This window comes from Xyrauchen texanus, chromosome 46 (genome assembly GCF_025860055.1).
Source record: "Xyrauchen texanus isolate HMW12.3.18 chromosome 46, RBS_HiC_50CHRs, whole genome shotgun sequence".
In the NCBI taxonomy this organism is placed as follows: domain Eukaryota; kingdom Metazoa; phylum Chordata; class Actinopteri; order Cypriniformes; family Catostomidae; genus Xyrauchen; species Xyrauchen texanus.
The window spans coordinates 7,344,952-7,369,433 of record NC_068321.1 but is presented as its reverse complement, the minus strand read 5'-3'; the positions used below and the strand labels follow the sequence as shown (position 1 = coordinate 7,369,433).

Here is a 24,482-nt window from a genome sequence, read left to right as displayed (position 1 = left end):
TTATAAATCCTTAATAAATGGTTATAAATTTGAACATTGTTATAAATCCTGAATAGATAAATGTGTATATATATATTAGTTATAAATCTTAATATATGAACAGTTTTAAATTATAAAAATATAAATATAAATCCTGAATATATTTGTAAATCTAAAATAAAAATAAATATATGTATAAATAAATGTATAGTTATAATATAAACATTTAAATAAATAATAAGTTAAATATAAATATATTGTAGAAATAATAAGTAGTTATAATTCGAAATATGTATTTATAAATTCTGACTATATAATTGCAAACCTGAAAATACAGTAAAAAAATCCTGAATATATAGTTAAAAATATATAAATAAATCTGAATACTGTAAATAGTTTTAAATCCAAACATATAGTTATAAATTATAAATATATAAATGTACAGTATATCTAAATATTTAGTTATAAATCTTAATATGTACATATAAATCCTGAATATACTGCTTTTGTAAATCTAAATACATAAATGTAAATCCTGAACATATCATTATAAATATGATTATATAGTATAAATATAAATCCTGAATATTTAGTTGCAAATCTGAATATTTAAATTTATATTCTGAATATTTAAATGTAAATACTGAATACATAAATAAATCTTGCATGTTGAAACATACAAATTAATTTTCAATATTTCACTATTATGATCACAGTAGGTAACAAATTTGAGGCAGTTTTTTGTTTTGAATCTTTTGAAATTCATAGTTTGAAAGTGGATTAAATAAAGAGGCAGGAGTAGCTATTCAGAGCATTGAAAACAGTTATGCTGCTTCCAGTGTAGACAGCTCTGTTGATTATAATGGAAGTGATCTAGTTTTATTGCGTCACAATATGCAGTGTTTTGTGTTGATACCCATTCAGTCCCCAAACACACACCTCTTTCTCTGTCGTTTGAGCTATGGAGCTGACACACATCTGGAATCAATTGAATGCCAAAGACTTATGTAATAATAATAATAATAATAATAATACTAGTAAACGAGAGGTCATGGTACAGTGATACAGGTGTATATGTTCCTGCAGGCATTGCTGCATGAGGGTGAGTAAATGCTGACAAAATGTGATGAGCCATATAATAAGTCTGCTTGTTAAAGGACTCACCAAAAGGAATCCTAATATCCACATTGGATAACATTGGTGTTCCATCAGTCCAGCTGAAATAGCCATTTGTTATCTTTAAAGGAAAGCAGACTGACAGTTACTCCCATTTGCATGGGTCTTTCTTTCTTGTCTCCTCACATTCTCTGTTACTGCATGAATAACGACATGAGCCGAATCTCACCTTGATACAGATATCCTCATCCTCCACAGCCAGCGACTCATCCTCATGTTCACTCTGCAGCCCACAGCTGTTCCATTCCTCTCTAACAGGACGCTTACGATTTACCACCTTCAGAGGCTTTATAAGAGGTGAGAAAAGCAAAAAATCTACTAAAGCTCAGCATGAACAGCCTCTTCAAAAGTAAGCTCTCCATGCTTAACGCACTTTTTGAATATTATGCATTAAATTCAATTGCATGACTTTTTCAACATATTACAATATGGTGATGAATACGTCAGGCCCTATGGTCAACTTACTGGACTCACCAGGGCTTGATACTTGTGATTGGTTGAATTGGGTAATATGGTTGCTCCGGGGTCCTGTTCACCTCCGATCTCATCACAGGAGAAAAACTCACTCAGCTTCTGAACACTGGACAAAAGGCAAGAAAATAGTTTGCCAGGTATTCACACGGTAATCATGTGGTATTTACAAGGGCGTAGATTTGGCTTGAACAATGGGGGGCAGTGTGAAGCATTTACCCATGTTTCTATTGATCTATGTATAAATATTTTGATTATGGGGGGGGTTACCTTCTTTACGAAAGCATAACAAAAAAATTAAAAAAATAAAAGAATAGATTTTGTTTTCTAGTTGTATAGAGCGTATTGTCGGAAGCAGATAACGTTGTAAACACTTTGGAAACAGCTGATACAAGCAAGCCGTCAATTCCCCTCTCGTTCCACTAAATATATTGAGACTGGTGGCACAGGTGGCCTGTTTTACAGACAGAACTGATTTATGACCTGTAGATACAGCTTTCACTCTCTGAAATGTGTTCCACATCATTAGGCAGATTTGATCGATCCTGAGGCACATAGACACACATCTGATTTTTCAGAGCGGAGTTTAGCTGTAAAAAACAGAGCACAACTGAGCTGAAATAATTTATCATACATTGACATTGGAAATTTACCAATTTATCTTAACCCCGAATGGTTAATTAAAAATGTAATATCCTGACCTGTATTTGTTGGTCATATATCACTGAAATATGCAGAGCAATTCGCATTTGCTGTCATGCAACACTACATAGGAATTAGGCCATAAATTCAACTGCTTAATTGGTCCATAGAGGACATGTATGAAGTCTATGTTCCGAAAAAAAAAAGATCAAGCCATCTATACTGGGGGTCGGCAACCTTTTTGAAATGGAGTGCCATTTTTAATCTTTCGACATAGCTTTTTTTTTTTTTTATTCTAAAACTTTATTTCCAGGTTTAATTTAGATTTTAGAAAATATCAAGTATTGATGGTGGCGTCTTTTTATATACATCAAGTCAATAATTTCTCTGAAAGGAAAAAATCAGCAGATAAAACTTGAAAATGTAGGCTGCCATCAGGAAATATGGTTTACTCCTGTGATTCAACAAAAATACCAATGGTTACTCCTCCGCATGCCAATGGTGGCACGTGTGCCATAGGTTGCTGACATCTGATCTACAGTGGCATGAAAAAGTATGTGATAATGTGTGCTTTTTATAAGTCAAAGTAGCTTTAACCCACACCTCCAATCTTGTTTTATCAATTGGAAGCCAGGTTTCCAATTCCTGACTCTAATTAGCAATTATTTTAGCAAATACATTTTTGTCATATTTAGCCTAAGGATTTGCTTACTTTTTCAACAGCACTGTGAATGTTTAATGGGATGTGTTCAGTAAAGACATGAAATACTATAATTTTGTGTGTGTTGTTAGATTAAGCACATTGTGTTTGTCTATACTTTTGACTTTACTGAAGATGATCACATTGACCCATTAATGCAGAAAACCATCTAATTCCAAAAGGTTCACATATTTTTCTTGCCACTGTACAAAAACAAAAAAATTATTATATAACATTAAATAATGTTACAATTTCAAATGATGAAGCAAAAGCTGTTTCAAAACCTATGAGCTGCCTACCTAGGCAACATTTTTAGGCGTAATCAATGCAAAAGACCCATTTCGCAAAAAGGAGAAAGGTTTACCATCATATGCTGAGGGACTGTGAATGCCACCGGATACAAACACACAAAAAGGTAAACCAAACTTTTATTGTGGTTTATTAACTAACTTTTATTAACTTCACCAAATATTAGCAAACTTGGCCTGCTATCACATACTGAGTTACCTTGGCATTAGCACATTTACAATCATGAGTCGTCACATACTAAAACTATTTCACCAGCACAGTTAAGCATGGTTAGCTAACCATGCCAGATGTCCAGTCAGAAAACGGTTTAAAATCATGCTGTGCTGACACATGATCAAGTGGAAATGCTACTGGAACCATTCCCTCAGCCTGCTGAGAGCCATTCGGCCCGATGGTGGAAATAAAGTTGCTGCCATGAAGTACCTCAAATCAGTCACTTATAAAGGTCCATTTCAGTTAAAATGTTGTCTTAGAAAGTAGCTGTCTATGTAGACAGTAGACAGTGAGGTAGCTCGCTAGCTTTTGGAACGTGGCTAAAAAAAAAATATTATAAGCTTATCCAATAGTATTGAATGTTTGTAACTGACCTGACCAGGGCTTTGACGGTGGAACGTACGACACTGGAAAGCAGGAAGAGAGGGGTGACCAGGATATGAAAGAGTGAGAGGGAGGCAAAGGCCACAGCGGGGGACAGGTCTGCATCATCAGACAGGTGCACATGGGCAACAAACATCTGAAACAAACACACACGATATTTTCATCTTAAATGGAGCATTTCAATTTAATCTAGAGTATTAAAACCTACATAATGTATATAAAAGATGGAATTGCTGGTAACAGTTCATGTCATAATTACATATCATTGGTGGGAGATAAAACTTTGAAATCAGAGTGACCGTTGTGTACTTACAGTGAGTACTGCTGCAATGGGAATAGCTGTGTTCATAAAAACTGTGAAGACAAAAAATAGCACTCAATGAGTTTCAAACTCATCATAAAGTTATTGGCAGCAAATGAAGCAAAGTGGTACATGTGTAAAGTGGTAAAATTAGATTTCGCAAACATATTTTTCTCTCTATCCCCATTTTATCTATCCATTTGTCCATCCATCGATCGTGTGGTGGTTCCTCCAGTGTCTGGCCAACATTCAGAATAATGGTTGATCAAATATTGGGTTTTCAATTACAGATTCTAAACTTTTTAACACGGTGTCTTAAAAATGAAATGATATTTGTGTAAGATGCTGAAAAAAAACACAAGACACAACACAAAAGCCAAAAATGCTCTCCTGGCCAATGTCTACATAGACCAGAAATTTAAAAACAGTGTAAATAGTAGGCAAGAGGGCATCCGGTGTATCTTCCGTTACTCCTTACATGTCTTTGTTGTCAGTGTGCTTTGTGGTAAAGACATACTGAGTAGTAGTACAGCTCATTTCTTTAGTGGTCTACTAATATGCAATAAAAAATATTTGACAGTATGTTGCTTTGCATGTAATATTCATTAGGTGCATTTGGTGAAAATCTTGACTTTGGACTAGGACAAAGTCTTGAGAGCTCAGTACCCTACAGCGTATGTGACTTAGGAGTGAGTTATACACATTGCAAGTCAAGTGGATAATGCAATGTCTAATGCAGATGAGTTTTGCCATGGGCACATTATTGAGCATTATCATTCACTGCTTGGTTTTATATCTGTGCTGCTGGTGGAATTATTTCACCAGAAGGAACATTTTCCTCATTAAAAAAGTTTTTCTTCTTAAGAAATTGATTGTAATTTTGAAACATTTGTACAAAATCATGCACACTTATATGAGATGAAATCTCCAGTCATATCAGTTACCTTATAAAAGCTGTTTAATTTTACATGGACAGGGTCCCTCAAGGGGGCGGCCATTTTAGAATCACATGACCAGCTGAATACAACTCGCTTAATTTCAGTAACCAACCTGTTACTGGACACGTTCACCCATGGGTTAAATTAATCATGGCTGGCTGTGAATTGTGAATTTCTACAATGGCATTGGTAACTTAAAACCTATGTGCCAGAGTCAAAGAAGATTACTGGGTGCACATTTAAGACATGTTGATTTGCCCTTTTTCATATATTCATATAACGTTTTTGAATACATTAAGATTCATGCATAACTTAAAATGATTTAACTTTAAAAAGTGGAATTCCATTAATGGGTATTGACTTAAGAAATTCTTTGGATGTGTGTTTACTCCTCTATACAGTCTGTGCTGGAAGTGCCACACTTGAGTGAGCTTACATTTGTCTATGTTTGGAACTTGGCAAGTTGCAAATAGAAGTTTTGCTGATTGCTGAGGGATGCTGCATCTGCAGAGTTTCATTGCCAGCTGGTATCTGACAAAATGGAATAAGCAGACACCTCAGTCTTGGTGATATTTTCCATTCGTAAACGAAATCTACAAGTACTAGAATCTGTGTGGATCCTTGAGAACCCATTAAGTAATTGCTATTTACAGCTAACCCATTCAATACGTCGAGGGACTGATGTATGACCATGCTTCCTGTTAACATTCTCGCAAATTTGCTTCTTCACTTCGCATGAAGACAAACAAGGCTTGACATTAAAAGCAAGTCAAGATTAACAGACTGACGAAACACAATTTCCAAAGTTAACATCCAAACACACATTTCTACGCCAACCCTACATAATTCTGCACTGATTACCAACATAGCTTCAGATTGTGGTATAAAGTAGATTTGGCTTTGATCCAGTTCCATTCAGATATTAGTCTGAAAACTGTCTTTCCCTTCAAGGATTCTGACAATTACTTAGAAAGAGTCATGTAGTTACTGACAGCAACTGACAGCTATGGGACATCTGGCCTCTTGACTGTTGGTATCTTCTATTACTTTTCTGTGAAGGATGAGCCTTCTATATTACTATTGTTTTCTGAGAAGGAGCAATAGACAGATTGTACTATTTCCAGACCAAAAATAGCAACAAAAGTAAACTTGAATTGGTTCCTACAATGAGTTCAGAAGTTCAATTCTGCAATTTTGCAATCATGGCAATTCATTGACAAAATGGCAAGGTCTGCTGCACACCTTCCTTTGATCCCAGTGTACTGCCCAGATGATCTGTGAGACACAAATTCGTTCTTGAGTTTGGGTTCTGCTAACTGGTGGCAATGCCATCAAAGTGATTTATTGAACTCATATACTACTATAAATGTAAATTACTTTAATTCTGGGTTTGGGGCTGTCTACAGCCAAATTTAATTACTTTGATGGAGGTTTCCTGTCTCACAGGGGTTTTTGTTTTGTGTCCATTTTCCCTCATGTTCTTTGGTGCCCTCATTTGGCCTACAGCCTAGTCTGTCTGCTATATTTGGGTCAATTTTAAGTGTTTCTTTTACCATGTTGTTTGAACTAACTATGGACATTCAACACATTTGGAAACCTTTGATTAGTATGTGATAGGCAATCTTAATTGGGACTTCTGGCATATCTTCCCTAAAGTACTATTACTTAAGTTAGTGAGTGGCTTCATTACTTTGTGAACAAGTAAATGCATTCCCTACATTTCACTTTAAAAAGAAACAGGCCTTCACGGTTGGAAGACTATGCAACCCTGACTTAAATCAGAACGCTTGAGAGGACAGCACTGGAAAGAGTGCTAGTTGGCCTACATCCAGTTGTTGCTAAAATGTTTTTTCTTTTGCAACAGATGCCCTGAACCCACTACAATGATAGGTATGAGGAGAATGAATAGCCTCTTACAGCCTGACCTGCAGGCAAGCTACATTACTTTTATTGTGATGGACGAGCCTTCTATATAGCTGGATAGATTGATTGTGCCACTTTCACATAAATTGTCATCAGAACTAAGTCTTCATTTTTTTCCTACAATGGGTTCACAAGTTCAATCCACAAAGGCAATTGAAAGTTCAGTGAAAGTATGGATAGGTCTGCTCACGTGGTACCCAGAGGGTCTGTGAGATAGAAACGCCAACAATGTGATTGGTTGCTTTGAGTTTTCGCTTTATGACTGGAAGCCATTCCATCAAGTTAGTGAACTACTTTACAATTATTGCTGTATCTTACTTGCTGTGTCAAACCATGGTGCTCCCTGCAGCAAAGATTTTTCACTTTGATGGGACTTTATGCAACTGAAATACAATTATTTGGTGTCTCTTTTTGCTTTTTATTTTTGCTGTGCTGTTTAGTTTTCTATTTAGTATCATGTTGGAAAAATGTCTGGAGCATCTCCCCCAAATTACTACTACTGGTAATGTGAAATAATATCTAAAAATGATTATTTTCCCAGCATTTGTGTGTGCATCTTATTGCACAGTTAGAATAGGAACATGCTAAGTACAAACATTTTTAAATCAAATGAAATCGATAGACCCTTTTTAACATTTTATATTTGCAATTATTTTGTGTATTATTATTGTATTATACTACTGTAACAAAGTTCAAAGGAAAGGAGGAGGCAAGAAATAGTTTAATGATTAACTTAAACAAAAAGACAAACACATGCCGGGCAGCTGCCCGTAACTCTCTCTCTTTCAAACTGTCATCTCCGTTCGCCCTTTATCCCTCTCGGGCATGATCAGCCTGATTAGAGGCCGGGTGTTCAGAATCACGGCCCGGCCACGCCCTCCGCCCTGCCACAACTACCCTGGAATTACTTGTGAAAAACAATTGACCACAGATGCAATGAGGTTTCTAATACAGCTGCTGAGAGAGTGACAGTTGCCATCTTCTTTCTTCTGAATGTCATAAACCATCGCTCTATTTGTTTCTTAATTTGGAAAATTGTAGGAATTCACCGCTATTGAAGTTTACCCTGCAGTAGATTACTTCCACATTCCAAAACCCGGAAGTGAGTAAAGGGTCAATTGTTTCCTTTGAGTCAGGTTCTGCTGACTAGAAGTTATGACATCAAGATAAGTGAATATTGCACTACCATGGATGTAACTCACTTTGCTGCTGTTCCATTCTGTACTGCTGCAAAGTTTAATAACATTGATGGGACTTCCTTCTCCAACTTATTTTCCTGTCTGAGAGATTCTTTACCCATTTATTTAGGCATTCCCAATTTGCTTCCAGGTTAGTCTGCCGCTATATTTGGGTTTACAGTCTTGAGAATTGATTTCTTTATTTAGTGCGGGACTAACTGACTCTAATAGTTTTAGAGTTGTGTTGAGCAAACCCAATGACAACTTCTGGAGTATAAGGCCACATCCACACTAAACTCTATTTTCAGTTTCCTAACATCATCAAGTTTGTACATAGTACGAGAGTGTTTTCGAAAGTCAACGTTTCAGAATGAAAAACCATTACAGTGAGGATGAGAGGCATAAACATAGCAAAATCAATGCATTTTAAAATGAAAATGTGTGAACATTGTCTGAATCCAAATGACCACATATTAATGCTCTTCAAGGTTTTACAATGGCATTTAGGAAACTGGGTCAAAATAATTACAAAATCAAAATGAAAGAAAAAGCAATCAAAAACCTGTGAAAGTACATGCAGATTGGGGGTCCAAAATCCCAACAATCAAAGAAGATGGCTTTGTATGGATGAACTTTGCATGTATTGCAACATGTGTTTTTTTTATAGAGAAAGCCAAATTCACTGATCCTATGCTTGTGCTTCGTGATGGGAGCTGTCTCCTCAACATGAAAATAATGCTGAAACACTAACAAGCATGGAAATTGTATGTAACCTTGTTGAAACTTATTAACTATTACTCAATTTATTTAAAGAAAAAAAGATGGCTTTGGAAATACAAGGTTTCAGCAGTATTGACCCCAGAAATCCATGTATCTGAACCCACGCGATGTGAGATGCTCTTGTCACCGGTTCTACTCGAACTGCCACGAGTGGGATTTGAACTGGCTATTCCCAGCATGGCAGTCGGAAGCGCTTGCAAGGAGGCTATAAAAGCCATGGCCTCTAGCCTCGGTCAATAGTGCATCTCTTAAGGACATGAGAGTGAGGTTTACACACTGCAAAGCTATGATGTACCAGCTGGCTACTGTTACAGTCACCCACCTAAACCTCACTCTCATCCAGGTTACAGCACCAGTGTCACCCGCCTACTAGACCCGCCAGATCGGGATTCGAACCGGTGATTCACAGCATGGGAGTTGTATGTGCTAGCAAGGAGGCTATAAAAGCCAAGGTCTATAGCTTTGGTGGCTAGTGTATCTCTTAAGGCCAGGAGAGTGAGGTTTACACACTGCACAGCTATCACATACCAGCTGGCTACCACTACACTCTCACTTAGCCTAAAGTGTTGTTTCTTTTGCTGGAAACTGAACAGATGCACACAGAACAGGGTTAAAAGTTAACATCATGCAGATATTTCAAAAAACATTTTATCCTCTGAAATAGTGTACAGTGGCTTTTCAATGATCAAAATATATTAATACAATTTATTAAATGTCCCTTAGTATCTGATAAACTGAAAAATGCAAGAAAGATATGTTAAAATTACGTTTAAGTTGCACTAGGACTTATGAGCGGTTCAAAGCTCTCGTTCATTTACAAACGTCGTTTGCGTAACAATGCTTTTGTGAAAAGCGTGATAGCGAATAAGTGCAACTTAAGTGCTACTACCATTCTACTTAGTGCTTCAGCACCCAGCCTATACAGTTCACACTTTATTCCAGAGAACTTTATTGCAAACTGGTATTATTTTACATTATACAGTTACATTTTAGTGGACAGCAGCTATTTGTATATTTCCAAATTCTCAACAGCACACAGTTCAAGAGACAATTACTTCTAATAGTGAACATTTTAGATAAAAGGGTTCACTTTATAGAGATGTACGTTATACTGTCACTGTGTTCAGATCCCCCACCTACGGTGGTGGGGGAGGGGCTACTTTTCCTAAGTCAGATTCTCATTTAATACTGACATTCATCTGCTGCGCTGCCACAAAAAACAAAAAAAACACACGAGATGTGCTGCAATGGCCGAACACTTTCGTCTTTCAGGGGGTGAAGGGGGGCCTCCAACTGGTTTATGAAACAGGCCTCCAAATGATCAAAAAAGGCCGCACCTGCCTGCAAAACTCTTCAGGGAGGAAATCATTTATGCAAACTGAATGATGCATGAAGCTGACGCTTTGCACCACTGCATGCAGAATTTACTTCTGCTGGGCAACCCTATACCTACAAGTGTTGAGAAAACTGAAGCAAAAAAAAAATAATAATAAATAAAATATCACAGAATGTATAGCACTGCACAGTTGAAAGACTGGGTAACATTGATTAAAATCATTTGCAGCTACCAAATCAGAAGTGAACATTTTATATATGCAGCTAGCGAGTGTGTTTGAAGTAGCATGAAAATGCATGTGTGCCCCTTTTTCCAAGCATTGCAACCTTGCCATCTTTTGCAGGGCACCCTGTTCTTCTATTCCAATCTTTTCTATTTGCAAAAGGAATGTTTGGGAGTCTAAAATATATATTTCCTATTCACACACTAAAGCTGAAGATATAAAAAAACATCTTAAGACAAATGCTTTTGTGAAACATCTTATGTGCCTTTTAAACAGTACTATAGGTGGGGAATTTGTTTACATTTTTGGTTAACATTGTTAACATTATTGTAACATTTTGGAATCAACATTGTTAATTCTGACATTGTTAAGTCTTACTTGATATGGAAGTGTAGAGTGCGAAGGTCTGTAAGCTGGTCAACTCCTTTCCTCGGGTCTCCTCCACACTTGAGCAGAAGATTTGCTCCCAGGCGTACAGCTTCAAGAGCTTGATACCCCGCAGCAATTCATTGGTCTTCTTCAGTCGTTCACTGGAATACTCCTGAGTGCCATCACATAAATTATACATGTGTAAAAACACTATGGGAGATTCAAATCTCGTAGGTCTTATTTGATCATCCATAACTCAATATTTGACAGGCATATCACCATCTACAAGCTCTGGCTTTACTGCACAAATATCATCCGTATTTGGACAAAAATTATATTTGCACAGCCATTTGACTGTAGGCTACTAAGAGCCAAGCAAGCTAATAGAGGATGTGAGGCAACTCACCAATGTGCTTTTCTGAGCGTCTGATAGCTTGGTTGCCACAAAGTACTGCACCGGAGCCAGAAGGGTGATGACCATGGCCCCTATCAAAGCACTTATTCCAAGGAGGTAGTAAAGGAGGATGATTCCGATGATGATCTAGAACCAAGGAAAACCTTATTTCATTTTGTTTTTCTCTCCATATTCAGAAGAGCTTTTAACACAGGAAGAGATAAAGAGCACTGAAACTTAATTCAGTTGTGGACATTTCATTGTTCCACACAATGAAAATGAGTGTCTTTTATAGGAAATTAAAATGTAGGATCTACCCAAAACTTAAATTTGATCTGTTCAAATAACTAAACAAGTTTTAGCATTAGGGAAGATTATAGTACTGAAAATGAAGAAAAAGGATCACATGTATATATTAGATAAATGTGTTATTGCAAGCTATTGAAATAGAGCAATCAGTTTACACTACAATAACACAGCGCTCTGAGGATCTCATGCTAACGTTTGCATTACATAACCAACTTCCTTTACAAGCTTGTTCAAATGTAATGAAATTGTGCAGAAGCTCAACTGATAGAAAAACACAGGGGTATGAGTACTGAAGAGCATGCAAGTCGACACGTGAACCGACAGTGTCACAGTAAAATCACAAAGCGATGTGGTTGCTTCAGCAATTGTGTTTCTCGTGTCACATTGCCGTTTTATGACACTATTGGTTAGGTTTAGGTTTAAGGTTCAAGGTAGGGAGGTACAGTAGGTTTTGTTGATTTAAAACTCAAGAGCATTAACCATAAAAACAATCTGTTTAAGGAGAGCATTTAACGCTCTTTTAGCCACGTAATATTATTCTGCGAAAATGTCATCATCAGTCATAATTTTCAAGAGATCGTACTGGAGTTGTTGCAGAAGAGGTCCACATATTACAAGATCTTGGTTTAAGAGCTATTTCAACAGTGAAAAAAACAGAAATGAGCAATTGCTCACAGCAGTTTGTCAGAAAATGGGCCATGACAAGCAACTGGCCGTTCAACTTCGAGTTAAAAATTTATGTCAAAACTTTTACAGACCTAGAAAAATAGTCTGCAACATCAAAATCGAGCATAATGTGTCAAGTGTGTGCTTGGTCTTAGAAGGATTTGTTCTTCTGCTCCACACTCTAGTTGACAAGAGTCCTGGGAGCATTCGGAGTCATAGTGATCTCTAATGAAACAAGGGACACGTTCTAGCTCTGTGAATGAACAGCACTTCAATAATATAGTGGCAGATAACAAAGGGGATTCACTATTGTAGGAAATATGGAAGGGGCCTTGGGGACCAAATCAAGTTTTGCAGAAAGGCAGTCACAGGTACCTCCAGGAGCACCTCAGGAAAATGTGCCTTGCTCAATGTAGTGATAGTGACTTTAACTTCCTGGTTTTCTGGAGATGTATATGTAGGGCATCTTAGCTGTGTTTAAGATTTTGTACTGTATTTGTAAAATGTTAATCTATCAAAAAGATCGTCTATAATGTAATGAGGCAGTCTGTTATTTACAAAAAAGCCTGCTAGGACTCTCATTATGTCAAGTGTGATTTGATGACTTCATTATTGGGATTGTTGAGTTTTTCCCCATACCACAAATGAGTGCATTTTTATTTAAATGAGAACAATTAACATCTCGTCATTCAAGAGCCTCTTTGACAAAGAAACCGATTTCGAAAAGTGCCACTCCATTTTACATGCTAAGGCTTTCAAGGACAGTTTTACAAAGACCAAAAATAAATCTTCCAGAGGTGTCTGACTTTGTCTCGCTCTCTAGCCTCAGGAGACACCTCTTCAATAGCAGGAGATGTGTGAGGAATACTGAGAGGTGTGCAATGATTTTTGTACTATATTGCATTGTTAGGATTCAGCTCAAAGTCCATTTGTCATTCAAGCAAAGCTATATGGAACTAAAAGTCAGCTTGCTGAAAAACAGTTCCACATATTGAAGAGAGAGAACCATATACAAGTTCATTACACAAATGTCATACTTTTCCAAAGCAACTTCCAATGTATTTAAGGTTATTACTTTATCAGTTCACATATTCCCTGGGAATCAAACCTATACTCTACCAATTGAGCAAAAGGAAAAGCATAAGTATTTAAAAATCTAAAGCCAAAAGATCAAACTGTGCTTTCTCACTGGCTAAGAACCCTCTTAAGCAAAAATAATACATAAAACATCTGATGGAAGGACAGCTTTGAGCAAAAAGGTTTCAAAGCCATAATTACATATCCAAGGGGTGTGTAATAGTGTGACATATTGCTCACCATGTGTACTGTTGGGATGCAATTAAAAATACTGTTCCTATATACTATATATAGTACTAGAATGGAAGACTGGCATCCCCTTAAGCAGAAGGAGCAGGTGGCCAAGAGGAGGGGCAACAAAAACAGAGCTCTGCCATTGGCACATGATTAGGTGCACCTGGCACTCATTGTCAACACTGCCTTATTCTAGCAATATGCTTTTCTTCAGTAAGATTAATGCCGATGGCTTTAATCACACTGCATCCAATTGCAATTTAAAAAAAAAAAATCTGATCTTTAGTTATGACTGTCCGCACTGTCGTTTTGCACGTATAGAAATAAGATGTTACACAGTGTAGCATCCAGCATATATCTACATCGACTGCTATAGTAAAGACTTAAGCATCAGCAGAACACCAAGAGACTTATGAGTAGCTGTTATGCTAGAGGATGGCTTCCCCCAGCTGAGTCTGGTTCCTCTCAAGGGTTTTCTCCCTCCATGACTTTAAACATCTTATGGCGTTTATACCGCATTAAGGCTTTAAGATAATAAGTCGTGATTTTCTGTAAGGGTGCTTTAAAAAACAATATGTACTGTGACAAATGCTAGTGTCACAATTCTGCCTTTTTAGACTTGTTTTATTCTTGTGTTGGCAAGATTGTGACAGTTCCTCTGCCCATCTCTCGGGCTGTCCCATGTGCTGTTGCTTTACTCTTTCGCTCATGTTTCTCACAGGTGCTGCTAAGCAGCGCAATCAGTATTGCCATGGCGCTGATTCACGATGCTTGTGATTATTGTCATCACCTGTATCCTATCTCCCTGTCCTCTATTTATTCTCTCCTGTGTCTCTTTTTGTTGCCAGATCGTTGTGTTGTGTATATGCTCCAGTTTTGTCAGTCGGTCCATGTGAGTTCTTTGCCTTCCAGCATCTTGGGTGCTACATCAAATTATGTGACCACTAGACAAATACATTAGATTTGACTTGACTTAAATTGGAACAATGCATGAGGCTTACCTGAACTGGCATTGCGAATAGATTGGGACACAGGAAGAAGAACCACATTAGCTGGTTGGTGTCTATGGCCACAAGGTTGCATATCTGGCCCACCGTCATTCCCCCCATAGACATGTTTGATGTGCAGAGACGCATGATTTTATTGAAGATCTTTGTCTGGAAGTAAAGACAAAAATTATATTATTTTGTATGGACTCAGACAATCAAAAGATCTAATTTGGGCATTAATAAAATCATTGGCGATTAAAAGTAAAAATATGTAAACTTTCAAGAAACATTATTTATTTGCTTGACAAGCAAACTGGCATAAGACTTGTATCTTGTTTTCAGAGAATTCAAATTCAATTTAGTGAGATTAAAACAAGAAAAGCTGTTTGCCACTGGGGTAAGAAAAATAAACTTAATTAAAAGGCAAAAGTTTATTTTGCTTACCCAACTGGCCCCATTGATTTAAATCTAAATTTCACTATCAGATTTCCATCCGTCCATTCAATTTCAACAACATTTTCAATCAATCAAAACAAGAGCAATAGACTGTTGTCCTGACCTGTATGGCTCCTCTCAAGTTGATTCCGGTTTCAATAGCAACATAGTAGGACGCTTGGAGGAACGTTCTCTGAAGGAGCAAGGCGAAGAACAGGAGCACGGCTAGGACATATGCATTGGCAAGGAACTCCTGGGACGAGATGAAATAGATTCCAAAATGTTGCATCTGAAAAAACAAAACAATTTGCACCCTTCAATTAGCATTAGTCATAATTGCCCTCTGTAATATCAGAGAGATAAGGGACAGTTAATAACATTACTGCTTTGTCATGTAACAGACACTTTTATCCATCACTTTGTCACAGCAAATCAGTGTGAAAGACCCTTCAGTCCCCCTGGAGCAAACTGAGGTTAAGTGTCTAAAGGGCACAATGAAGTCTGTTCACGGATCGCGCTTTGCATGTTCAAACCTACAATGTTTCAGTTACTAACCCACAATTTTAACCACTATGCTACAGATTTAGAGGAGGGGTAAGACCATTAGCACTGTTGCTCTATTGCCCTCTGTTAGCGATTAAAAAAAAAGTTGCAGTCTTTCCATACTAAGACACTGTCCTCTTACCAGTTAGCATTTTTTTCTCAAAAGATAGAGTGCATAAAATGCATTATAATTCTAAATTACAAATATAACATGTAATTAATGATGACGGCTGCAGCAAATGAGTCAATTAAATCCAGGAAAATGGACTGTTAGCCAAAGAGTAACAGGTCTCCCCAATGCATTTTCTAAATTATATTTTCTTAATTAAGGCAAACTCTATCACCATTATATCAATGCACAAAGTAATGTTTTAAAGACTCACTAGATCTTGCCACAAGCAAGTCAATAACATTTTTGAATACATATCAAATGTCATACAGAATTGTTCCCCTAAACAAAACAGTAGCTTTTACTTTTATCACTATTAAAGTCTTTTTTGAAGATAAAAATGGCATTGTTATAAATAAATCATTACATTATGTAATTACTTAATGAATGAATCATGACATGACACTGCAAAGTTTTGTTCATTCATCTCACGTTACCACAACCTCTTCATGACGAAGTGGATTACAATGTCATACAAAGATATTTGAACAGTGTGACATTTGAGAGCCACACAGCACGCTGTTCAACTCTTCAATATTTGATGACAACTGCATGATGATAAAACCCTTTGTAACACAGACGCAGATGAAAAGACGCAGCCATGACCTGAAGTTTGTATACAAATGCAATGGTTTCTAATTTTACCTTCAAAATTTCACAGAAGAGAGAACTGCTTTATCTTAACCTGCATAGTCAACCGTATAGACAAAAATAGCACAAATATATAAAGAATTTACATTTCATTGCCAATGATGCTTTTTGCTTTTGCCCAAAAATAATTCTGATTTTTATTGATCGGTTGGCCCCCTCCTGTATAAATGGGCAGTTCTTGGCCAAAGTAAACTAGTATGTGGATCAGATTTTATATTAAAAATAAATATTCTTACTGGTGGCTGAGTGGTGTGGTTCTCTTTACTGATATGGTGCACAATGCCTGAGATGCAAAGAGGCCCAGCAAAGCCAAGCAGATCTGCCATGAAACGGTAGGTAATGCTGAGGATGAGAGGTTTTCCGAAGGCCTGCCGGAGGGCCGTCCAGATCCACTTGGGCCCCTGGGGCTGCAAACCTTGGGGCTTCTGAATAAGTAACAAAAAATAAAGAGAACGACATAGAAAGAAAATGTGAAATTTGAAAAATCTTAGCATATTAGGAACAGTTAGCATTTTTCTAAAAGGAAATGAATTGATAGTTATCAGAATCAAAATGAGCTTTATTGCCAAGTATGCTTACACATACAAGGAATTTGTCTTGGTGACAGAAGCTTCCAGTGCGCAACAATACAAAAACAAGACAGAGATAATAATAATAATAAAAAATAGAACAAAGATATAAAGTGAAATATATATATATATATATATATATATATATATATATATATATATATATATACATACATACATACATACACACACACACACACACACACACACTTATGTACAAATACAAATCTGTTATATACAGTGCAAGGGAATGTATGGCAGAAGAGGTGTGGTATGTTGATGACTATAAATAGACTAAACTGTGTATTGCACATAATTATTGCTCAATTGGGCAGTTTTCACAGTTCATGAGATGGATAGCCTAAGGGAAAAAAACAGTTCCTGTGCCTGACGGTTCTGTTGCTCAGTGCTCTGTAGCGCCTGCCAGAAGACAACAGTTCAAAAAGTTAGTGGGCTGGGTGAGTGGGGTCCAGAGTGATTTTTCCAGCCTTTTTCCTCACTCTGGAAGTGTACAGTCCTTGAAGGGAGGGCAGGGGCAACCAATAATCCTCTCAGTATTCCGAACTGTCCTTTGCAGACTTCTGATATCTGATTTCGTAGCTGCACCAAACCAGACAGTTACTGAAGTGCAGAGGACAGACTCAATGACTGCTGAGTAGAATATATAATATATACAAGTATAGTTTTTTATTTTTTTCATTTTCTTACACACAGTAATATTTATAAGATATATTAAATATATACAGTACAAACAGTGTTGGTAAATTACTTCTGAAATGTAATCTGTTACTGATAACAACTTGCACAACAAACATTTTAATAAGTATTTTCTGTTATAATTTTAGGTAATAAAATCTGATTACTCTTAGTTTAAAGTTTTGATGAAAATGTAATTTTAAGTTTATTAAAGGAATACTCCAGGTTCAATACCCCTTAAACTCTGGTGCATTTTTGGTTTGCTGCCAGCAATTCTTCACACTCAAATTTAAAAGCTCACAATTCACACATACTGCAGACTAATTGCAAATAAATAAAGTCAAATTTTTCAGAAATATATTCATAAAATTAATTTATTCATAAATAATATTGTATCTGTTTATAATCTTATGATAAACATTTTTTTTTTTTTACTAAACTTTGTAAACATGTAATTCTGATTCTATTCACTCTACCTCATATTGAAAAGTCTTTTTAAATTCCACTAGCAAGCACTAAAAAACATCACATTCCATCACAATATATCAATCTGAAATGTAGGTGGCACTCTAACACATTTTAGCCCTCACAGTTGCGCTCGTCCATAGACATTCAGTCTAATTTTCAGTTCATGCACCACCCACCACCATATTTCTTAGAATATCTCGGCTTCTGAGTGGACTAAAAGCTATATCTAAGTGTCATTAGAAAGCTGAGATTCTCCCCTTTGTAAAGGTATCTAACATTTTATCATCAAAAGCCAAAAACATATTTTTCCGATAATTTGTTTAGCATGCTTTTCATGCTGGATGGCATATTTTGTTCTGGACATCTATATCAAGATATAATATTGGATTATTCAGCCAAGCAAGCTCACAGACAAGTAAACAATGGCTCTTTTTTTATTTAGAAAACTAAAAGCAGAAGGAAAAACTGGAACTTGCTCAGATGCTCTAGCACCACGAGCCACGTGCTGACGATGGTTGGACAGGTTCCGGGAGTAAATCAAGATGCCATCTATATGGACAAGAACAAAATGGTGGAGGTACTCCTCGCTTCATAAAGCCCTGAAATACGGAGGGGGTGTTGACATATGGCATATCTCAGTACTCATAGTGTCCTGTTGGTGTTACAAAGGCCGTCTTCCACTCATCCCACTTCCGTATATGAACGAGGTTATAAGTGCTGCGGAGGTCGAGCTTTGTGAACACAGTTGCTGGGGGGATGAGGGGAAGGGGATACCGGTACTTGACCGTAACGTTGTTTAGGCCCCGGTAGTCAATACACTGTCTCAGACCTCCATCCTTTTTCTGAACGAAGAAAAAGCTTGATGCGGCCGGGGAAGGGGATGGATGGACATAACCTTGGGCTAAAGCTTCATCGATGTACCCTTCTATTGCCTTCTGTTCTGGGAGTGATAAGGGGTAAATCCTCCCTCTGGGCAGTGGTGCACCCGGCAGTAGCTCGATGGCACAATCCCATGGTCTATATGGAGTGAGCTGGGAAGCTTTCTTGGGGCAGAACACACCGAGATATTACTGAAAACAGTCAGGAATGTTCAGGGGAATGTTGCTGGCTGGACTCTCGATGGTGGTAGAGAAGACATTCACAGGCTTAACAATAGAGGAGATTTCCTTCTTTTCCCTGTGAGGATGGAGTACTGGGCATATACAGGCCTTAAAACACTTCTGTCCCCATTTTAGGATTTCCCTGGATTCCAGGACAGGATGGGGGAATGATCACACAACCAGGGACGGCCCAGAATGATATCCGCAGTCGAGCCCTCCAGAACCATTAACTCAATGTCCTCTAGATGCATTAAACCCACCTGCAACATTACTGGGGTGGTATGTTAATGTATGTATCCCTTGCCCAGCAGTTGACCAATCATGGAGTGTATGAGGAGGTCAGTGTTAAAGGGGACCTTAGAGACTCTGAGCTTGTGGTAGAGCTTGCTGGCTATGAAATTCCCGACTGCCCTGGAGTCGAGCGCGATGACTGTTAAAGAAAGGTAAGTGGAGGACACATTTACTCTTTTGCATAACAGAACATTGCATGAGTGAACAGCACCATAATTTAACTCACCGCAGACAGTGAGGGTTTCATAAGGCATGTGGCTACGAAGTGTCCAAGATGGCCACAATATAAACACAGTTTATATTCTGATTCTCTCTGCTGAGGCAAGGCGAGAGTGGTCAAGTTGCATGGGCTCTGGGTTGGGTTCTGGATGTCGATTACCAAACTGGTGGTGAAAGGGAGGGAATTGCTGGATGGAGCATTCTGTTAGGCAGAACTGCATGTGATGTGCCACTCATATGGACAACTGGATGAATTGCTCCAAGCCGATGGAGTCGTTAGATGCAGTCTCAGTCGAGGATCCAAACCCTGGCAGTACGGTCAGCAGGGCAGGTTCGTTCCAACAACTATCTGCCACCAACTTGTAAAATTGGAGAGCATAGACTGTGATTGGTCATTTCCCCTGACAAATACTGTGAAACTGATTGGCCACAGAGGAGTCACCTGAGGGGGGACAAAACACTTCCTTAAAATTAGTTGGAACATTTTGTAAAGTCTCTGTTACTGAGCCTCCTTGGTTTTTGCCCTCTGGAGGGCTCTGACCGTTAAGAGGGAAATCACATAGGCAATCCTTGAGCACTCCGTAGGGAAACGCTGAGACTGCATCTCTAGAACGAGCTGTCACTGCAGGATAAAACCACTACAATCCCCCGTGGACCTAGAGTTTGGGTGCCATGGGACTGGCATGAGAAGAAAGTGAAGCAGGCTCTGGTGCAGGATGCGTGGTTAGCTATGTAGGTTCGGGAGTCTGGAGGAGGGCTGCAATGAGCTGGCATACCAGTTCCGTGAATGGATCATCTTCCACACTGGCGGTAACATCCGCTGGGTTCATATTCCTATGGTCTAGCCTTTCTGTAATGACTCCAACACTTGAGCTATTATGAACCCGGATGCGGGAGTTTATTTAGAGTGAACTCAGAATGTCACAGGTTATGTATAAAGTGTAAGGTATGGCGGAGGATCAGTGGCCTCAGCAGATTCATGAATAAGAAAGAACCCACTGTTAAAACCCCTCTAATCACTGAAATAGCGCCAACTAGTCTCCACGAGCACAATAAATGTATTGACAAAGAGACAATGAACTACTGACAGGAAATCCTCGTGCCTGCTAAGCCCCCCCTTTCCCATATGACTCGCCTCACACCGCGTGCTTCACCATGTGAGAAAAGGGCACGTGAAAAGCTGGCAACAGAGAGTGTGTGTGTGTCTTCCATTTAAACCTCGAAAGGTTTATTCTTAAGGAAATACGTGTAATCCCTGTATGTTGTGTATTTCTGAGGTATATCAAACTCGTTAGAACTGTTTCGTTGTGTGTTTTAAACACTGAGGCCTCATATTTAATAGCCTAAGGGTGTATATCCACTTCTAAGTGTACTAAATACACATTTCTTGGTATCAAATTAAACCTTACGACATTTCCTAGCTGAATATGAATATAAGATTACCTTAGAATTGTGTTCTGCTATGTTTTACCATCTTTTGAGTTATTCAAACCAAAGTCCTGACCCCGAGTCATAAAGGATGCAAATGAGCCTTGACGGGACAAAGGAACCATCTCATGATTTAAAATAAAGGGGACTTTTACGACCTCCAAAGGAATGTTCAGAGTGCAGACCCTCAATTAATTCTTACTGAGAAGGAGAAATGAACCCTTTTAATCCTATATATTCTATATATATATATATCCTTGTGATAAATGTATTGACATGTATCTAATGTTCCATCTCATGATTTTCCTAAATGTTGTTTGGTCTATGTTTTCTTGCAAACTCTAATGGGTTAATGTTTCAGACTTTGCATACTATGGTTAATCGAAATCATATGTGTGGCATATTTGGTCTCTATAACTTGGTATTTTGAAGATCGAAATGACTGTGTACATGATATGTCGATAACAACAACATATTAGTATTACAAGAATATTTCCTAGTTTCTTCATTGGCTATCACCCCTCTTAGAACAAAGAGCAATAAACCAAATTCCCGCCTGGAACTTCCACCCTTCTTATTGGTCAAGCCAATAAGAGGTGGGACACGTTTTCTAAGGTTATAAATTGCATCCACAACGGCCCTTCTCTCTCTCTTGCTTCTTGCTCTCTTGCTTCCTGTCCTCTTGCTTTCTGGTCCTCTGAGCCTTGTGCTCTCTTACTCTCTTGGTCCTTCCTGAGAAGTCCTAATGAAGATGATGCTGAACTAGAGGTCAGAACTAATATGATGGTTTGCTCAGGCTGTTGATCTGCTGAATTTCAAACAATGCTATAACTTCTTGCCTTCCTGTATTCTGCTTCAGCCCTCTTTCCCTTGGTAAACTGTATGCATGTATGTATATGTATGTTAGAGTAGTTTAAATGTTTAGTCTAGTTAATAAAGTCTTGTTCATGTCACATGTAAAGTTGTCTGTGTCTCAAGCTCATATCTAAAGTCACTAATCATAGATTTTGACTACTTGCTCTTAATACTTAGTAAGAAAGACATTTCCCATGCCCCGGAAATGTACATTTCTATTAATTAATTAATTAATAACCAATATTGAGTGTTCACGGGATGAACCGAGTATTTGGTTGTAATGTTAATGTAGCTACATCAAGTTAACCCGATTAACTGATCCAAATATTCATAATCGATTATAACAAGTTATGATTGATTATTAATATTTCATAGAGCTGATTCGCTACAAAAGTCTTAGACAATTATCTTCGGATAAACACAGGACAATGGTAGTCGGCACAGATCCATAAAGGTTAACATAAAACGTGGCACACACGAAACAGGGAACTTCAGCATCAATCTGGCATAAAGGTGAGTATCACTTACAACATAGGAGCGGGATTTTATAACAGGGCTTTTCGTTAATGTAGTGTAAAACAAAGTCATATATCCAGCACTAATACAGCGGGGTGAAGTACACAGAAGTAAAACTCAGGCACGTCATTCATCAATGTATATGAGTTGGGGTCACTCAGTCTTCATGTAAATCACAAGTCTCGTAGAACAAGCAGTTCATCAAAACCTGAGTGGGGTAAATACTAGTAAGATGGCATGCCATACAAGCTGTACATATAAAGTCACTTATCTTGAGATTTCTGAACAGAGCGTCGGTGAACAAATCAGCGACATTCAGAGATGCAGCAAATCACTTTGTCAGAGCAGAGGGAAAGTCCAGGGTGCCTACAACAAGGCTAGATGCTGACTGAGGGGGAGAGTGCGGTTTAAGTGTGTGTTCTAATGAGGTGAATATGAGTTGCAGGTGTGAGTGATTAGAACGCTGGCGAGTGAGAGCGAGTGACTGACGGTGAGGGAGAGCCCAGTGCGCTCATAACAGTTTGTTGAAAATTATAAGATTTGTGTTAAACTTTCTAGAGGTCAAGGTTTATTTTTTAAATTATTATAATATGTATTATTATTCTTGTGTATTTACAATTGTATTTATGATTTCATTTTGACTAGTAATTTTCCATCTGTTGAAAAGTGATTTTAAGTCACCGCAAAAGGGGCCAGTGGAAGAAGATATGTAAAGTGTTTGGATTTAATTTGAATTTTTCACCACTTATTTTGATTATATTTTCATTTTGTTTGAAGTGTAATTTTAATTTAGAAATATTTTTGTTTTAATTGTTTTTTGTTTCAATACATTTATTACATTTTTTAAATCAATGATGACGAAGTGCAGTAGAAGTGAAGTGCGGGCCGATACAAACACTGTTAATACTAGCCATGATTTGTGTGTCAGTAGATGAAAAATATTAATAAAACTTAAATTCTCTGTAATTTAACTACATTCATACAAACCATATTTTCTGTGTATATAAAAGGAGTGTGTCCCATTTAACAAGGATGCATTTAATGCACAAAATAATATAAATCCATATTTCTATTCCTCTAATTCATGTCTTTGTTTATATGGTGGTGCTGGACAGGGAATGGACTGTATAGGACCGAGATGGGACCAGATAAGAACCTCCCTTGACCAGATTAGCGACTTGCGCACACGCAATTTCACCAAACCCACTTGCCTAGAGCTCTTGCTTGCACGAAAATACCAAAACTTCATGGCCATGCCCATTGACTTTGTACTTATGACTTAAGGCATTGCATTGTGCTTAACGCTTGTACTCTTAAAATAGGGCCCTTTGCCACAAACGTTGTCGACTGAGCTTTACTTGGTTTGGACCCGGAATATTTCTTTAAGTGCAGTTTGCACTCCTTTCATTACACATTAATAAACATTTGATTTCCCTCCAATTTATATATGTATAAATAGTTCTAAATGAATGCACTACAAATAAAGGATGTTATTTTTGCTGCCTATTGGAGAAAGAACACTTTTGTATTCTGTTCAGTGGTTTTCTTTCCTAATGTACTTGCACTACAGTTATATTCTGATCAAAGTGTTTTCCCCCATGGCTGTTTTAAATTGAATATTCGGAATCTCCTTAACTCAGATCGTTTGTGCTAATCAAATGCTATGACCATCAAAATGAATCCTGAGGTTATTGTGTCCAGAAATCACCTTAGTGTGTATGAATAGCAATTAGGATTTATATTAAATTATATATTTTTATTTGCTTTCTGTGTTGATATCATAATCATAAAGGTGTAATACAGTTTTAAGCCTGATCTATTACACTAGAGTATGGTATCTTTCATCAATCATTTTTAAATGAATCACACCCAGCACTAGCAGAGTTCATCGCAGGAGACGTGACTAATGTCACACCATCATGTCACATGTGAGAACTGTCACGTTACACAC

At 37.7% G+C, this 24,482-nt stretch overlaps 1 protein-coding gene across 1 annotated transcript in view; it reads right to left on the bottom strand.

Moving 5' to 3' along the window:
• LOC127638414 (ATP-binding cassette sub-family C member 8-like) overlaps positions 1-24,482 on the bottom strand; it is a 101,376-nt gene that overhangs the window by 56,368 nt on the left and 20,526 nt on the right. Inside the window, exons 7-16 of the mRNA XM_052119935.1 lie at positions 16,626-16,814; positions 15,151-15,315; positions 14,604-14,759; positions 11,329-11,463; positions 10,932-11,094; positions 4,188-4,228; positions 3,865-4,010; positions 1,630-1,735; positions 1,325-1,441; positions 1,144-1,216 (exon numbers count right to left, since the gene is read on the bottom strand). Of these exons, the coding sequence (XP_051975895.1) occupies positions 1,144-1,216; positions 1,325-1,441; positions 1,630-1,735; positions 3,865-4,010; positions 4,188-4,228; positions 10,932-11,094; positions 11,329-11,463; positions 14,604-14,759; positions 15,151-15,315; positions 16,626-16,814 (1,291 nt within the window). The remainder of the gene's footprint in view (positions 1-1,143; positions 1,217-1,324; positions 1,442-1,629; positions 1,736-3,864; positions 4,011-4,187; positions 4,229-10,931; positions 11,095-11,328; positions 11,464-14,603; positions 14,760-15,150; positions 15,316-16,625; positions 16,815-24,482) is intronic.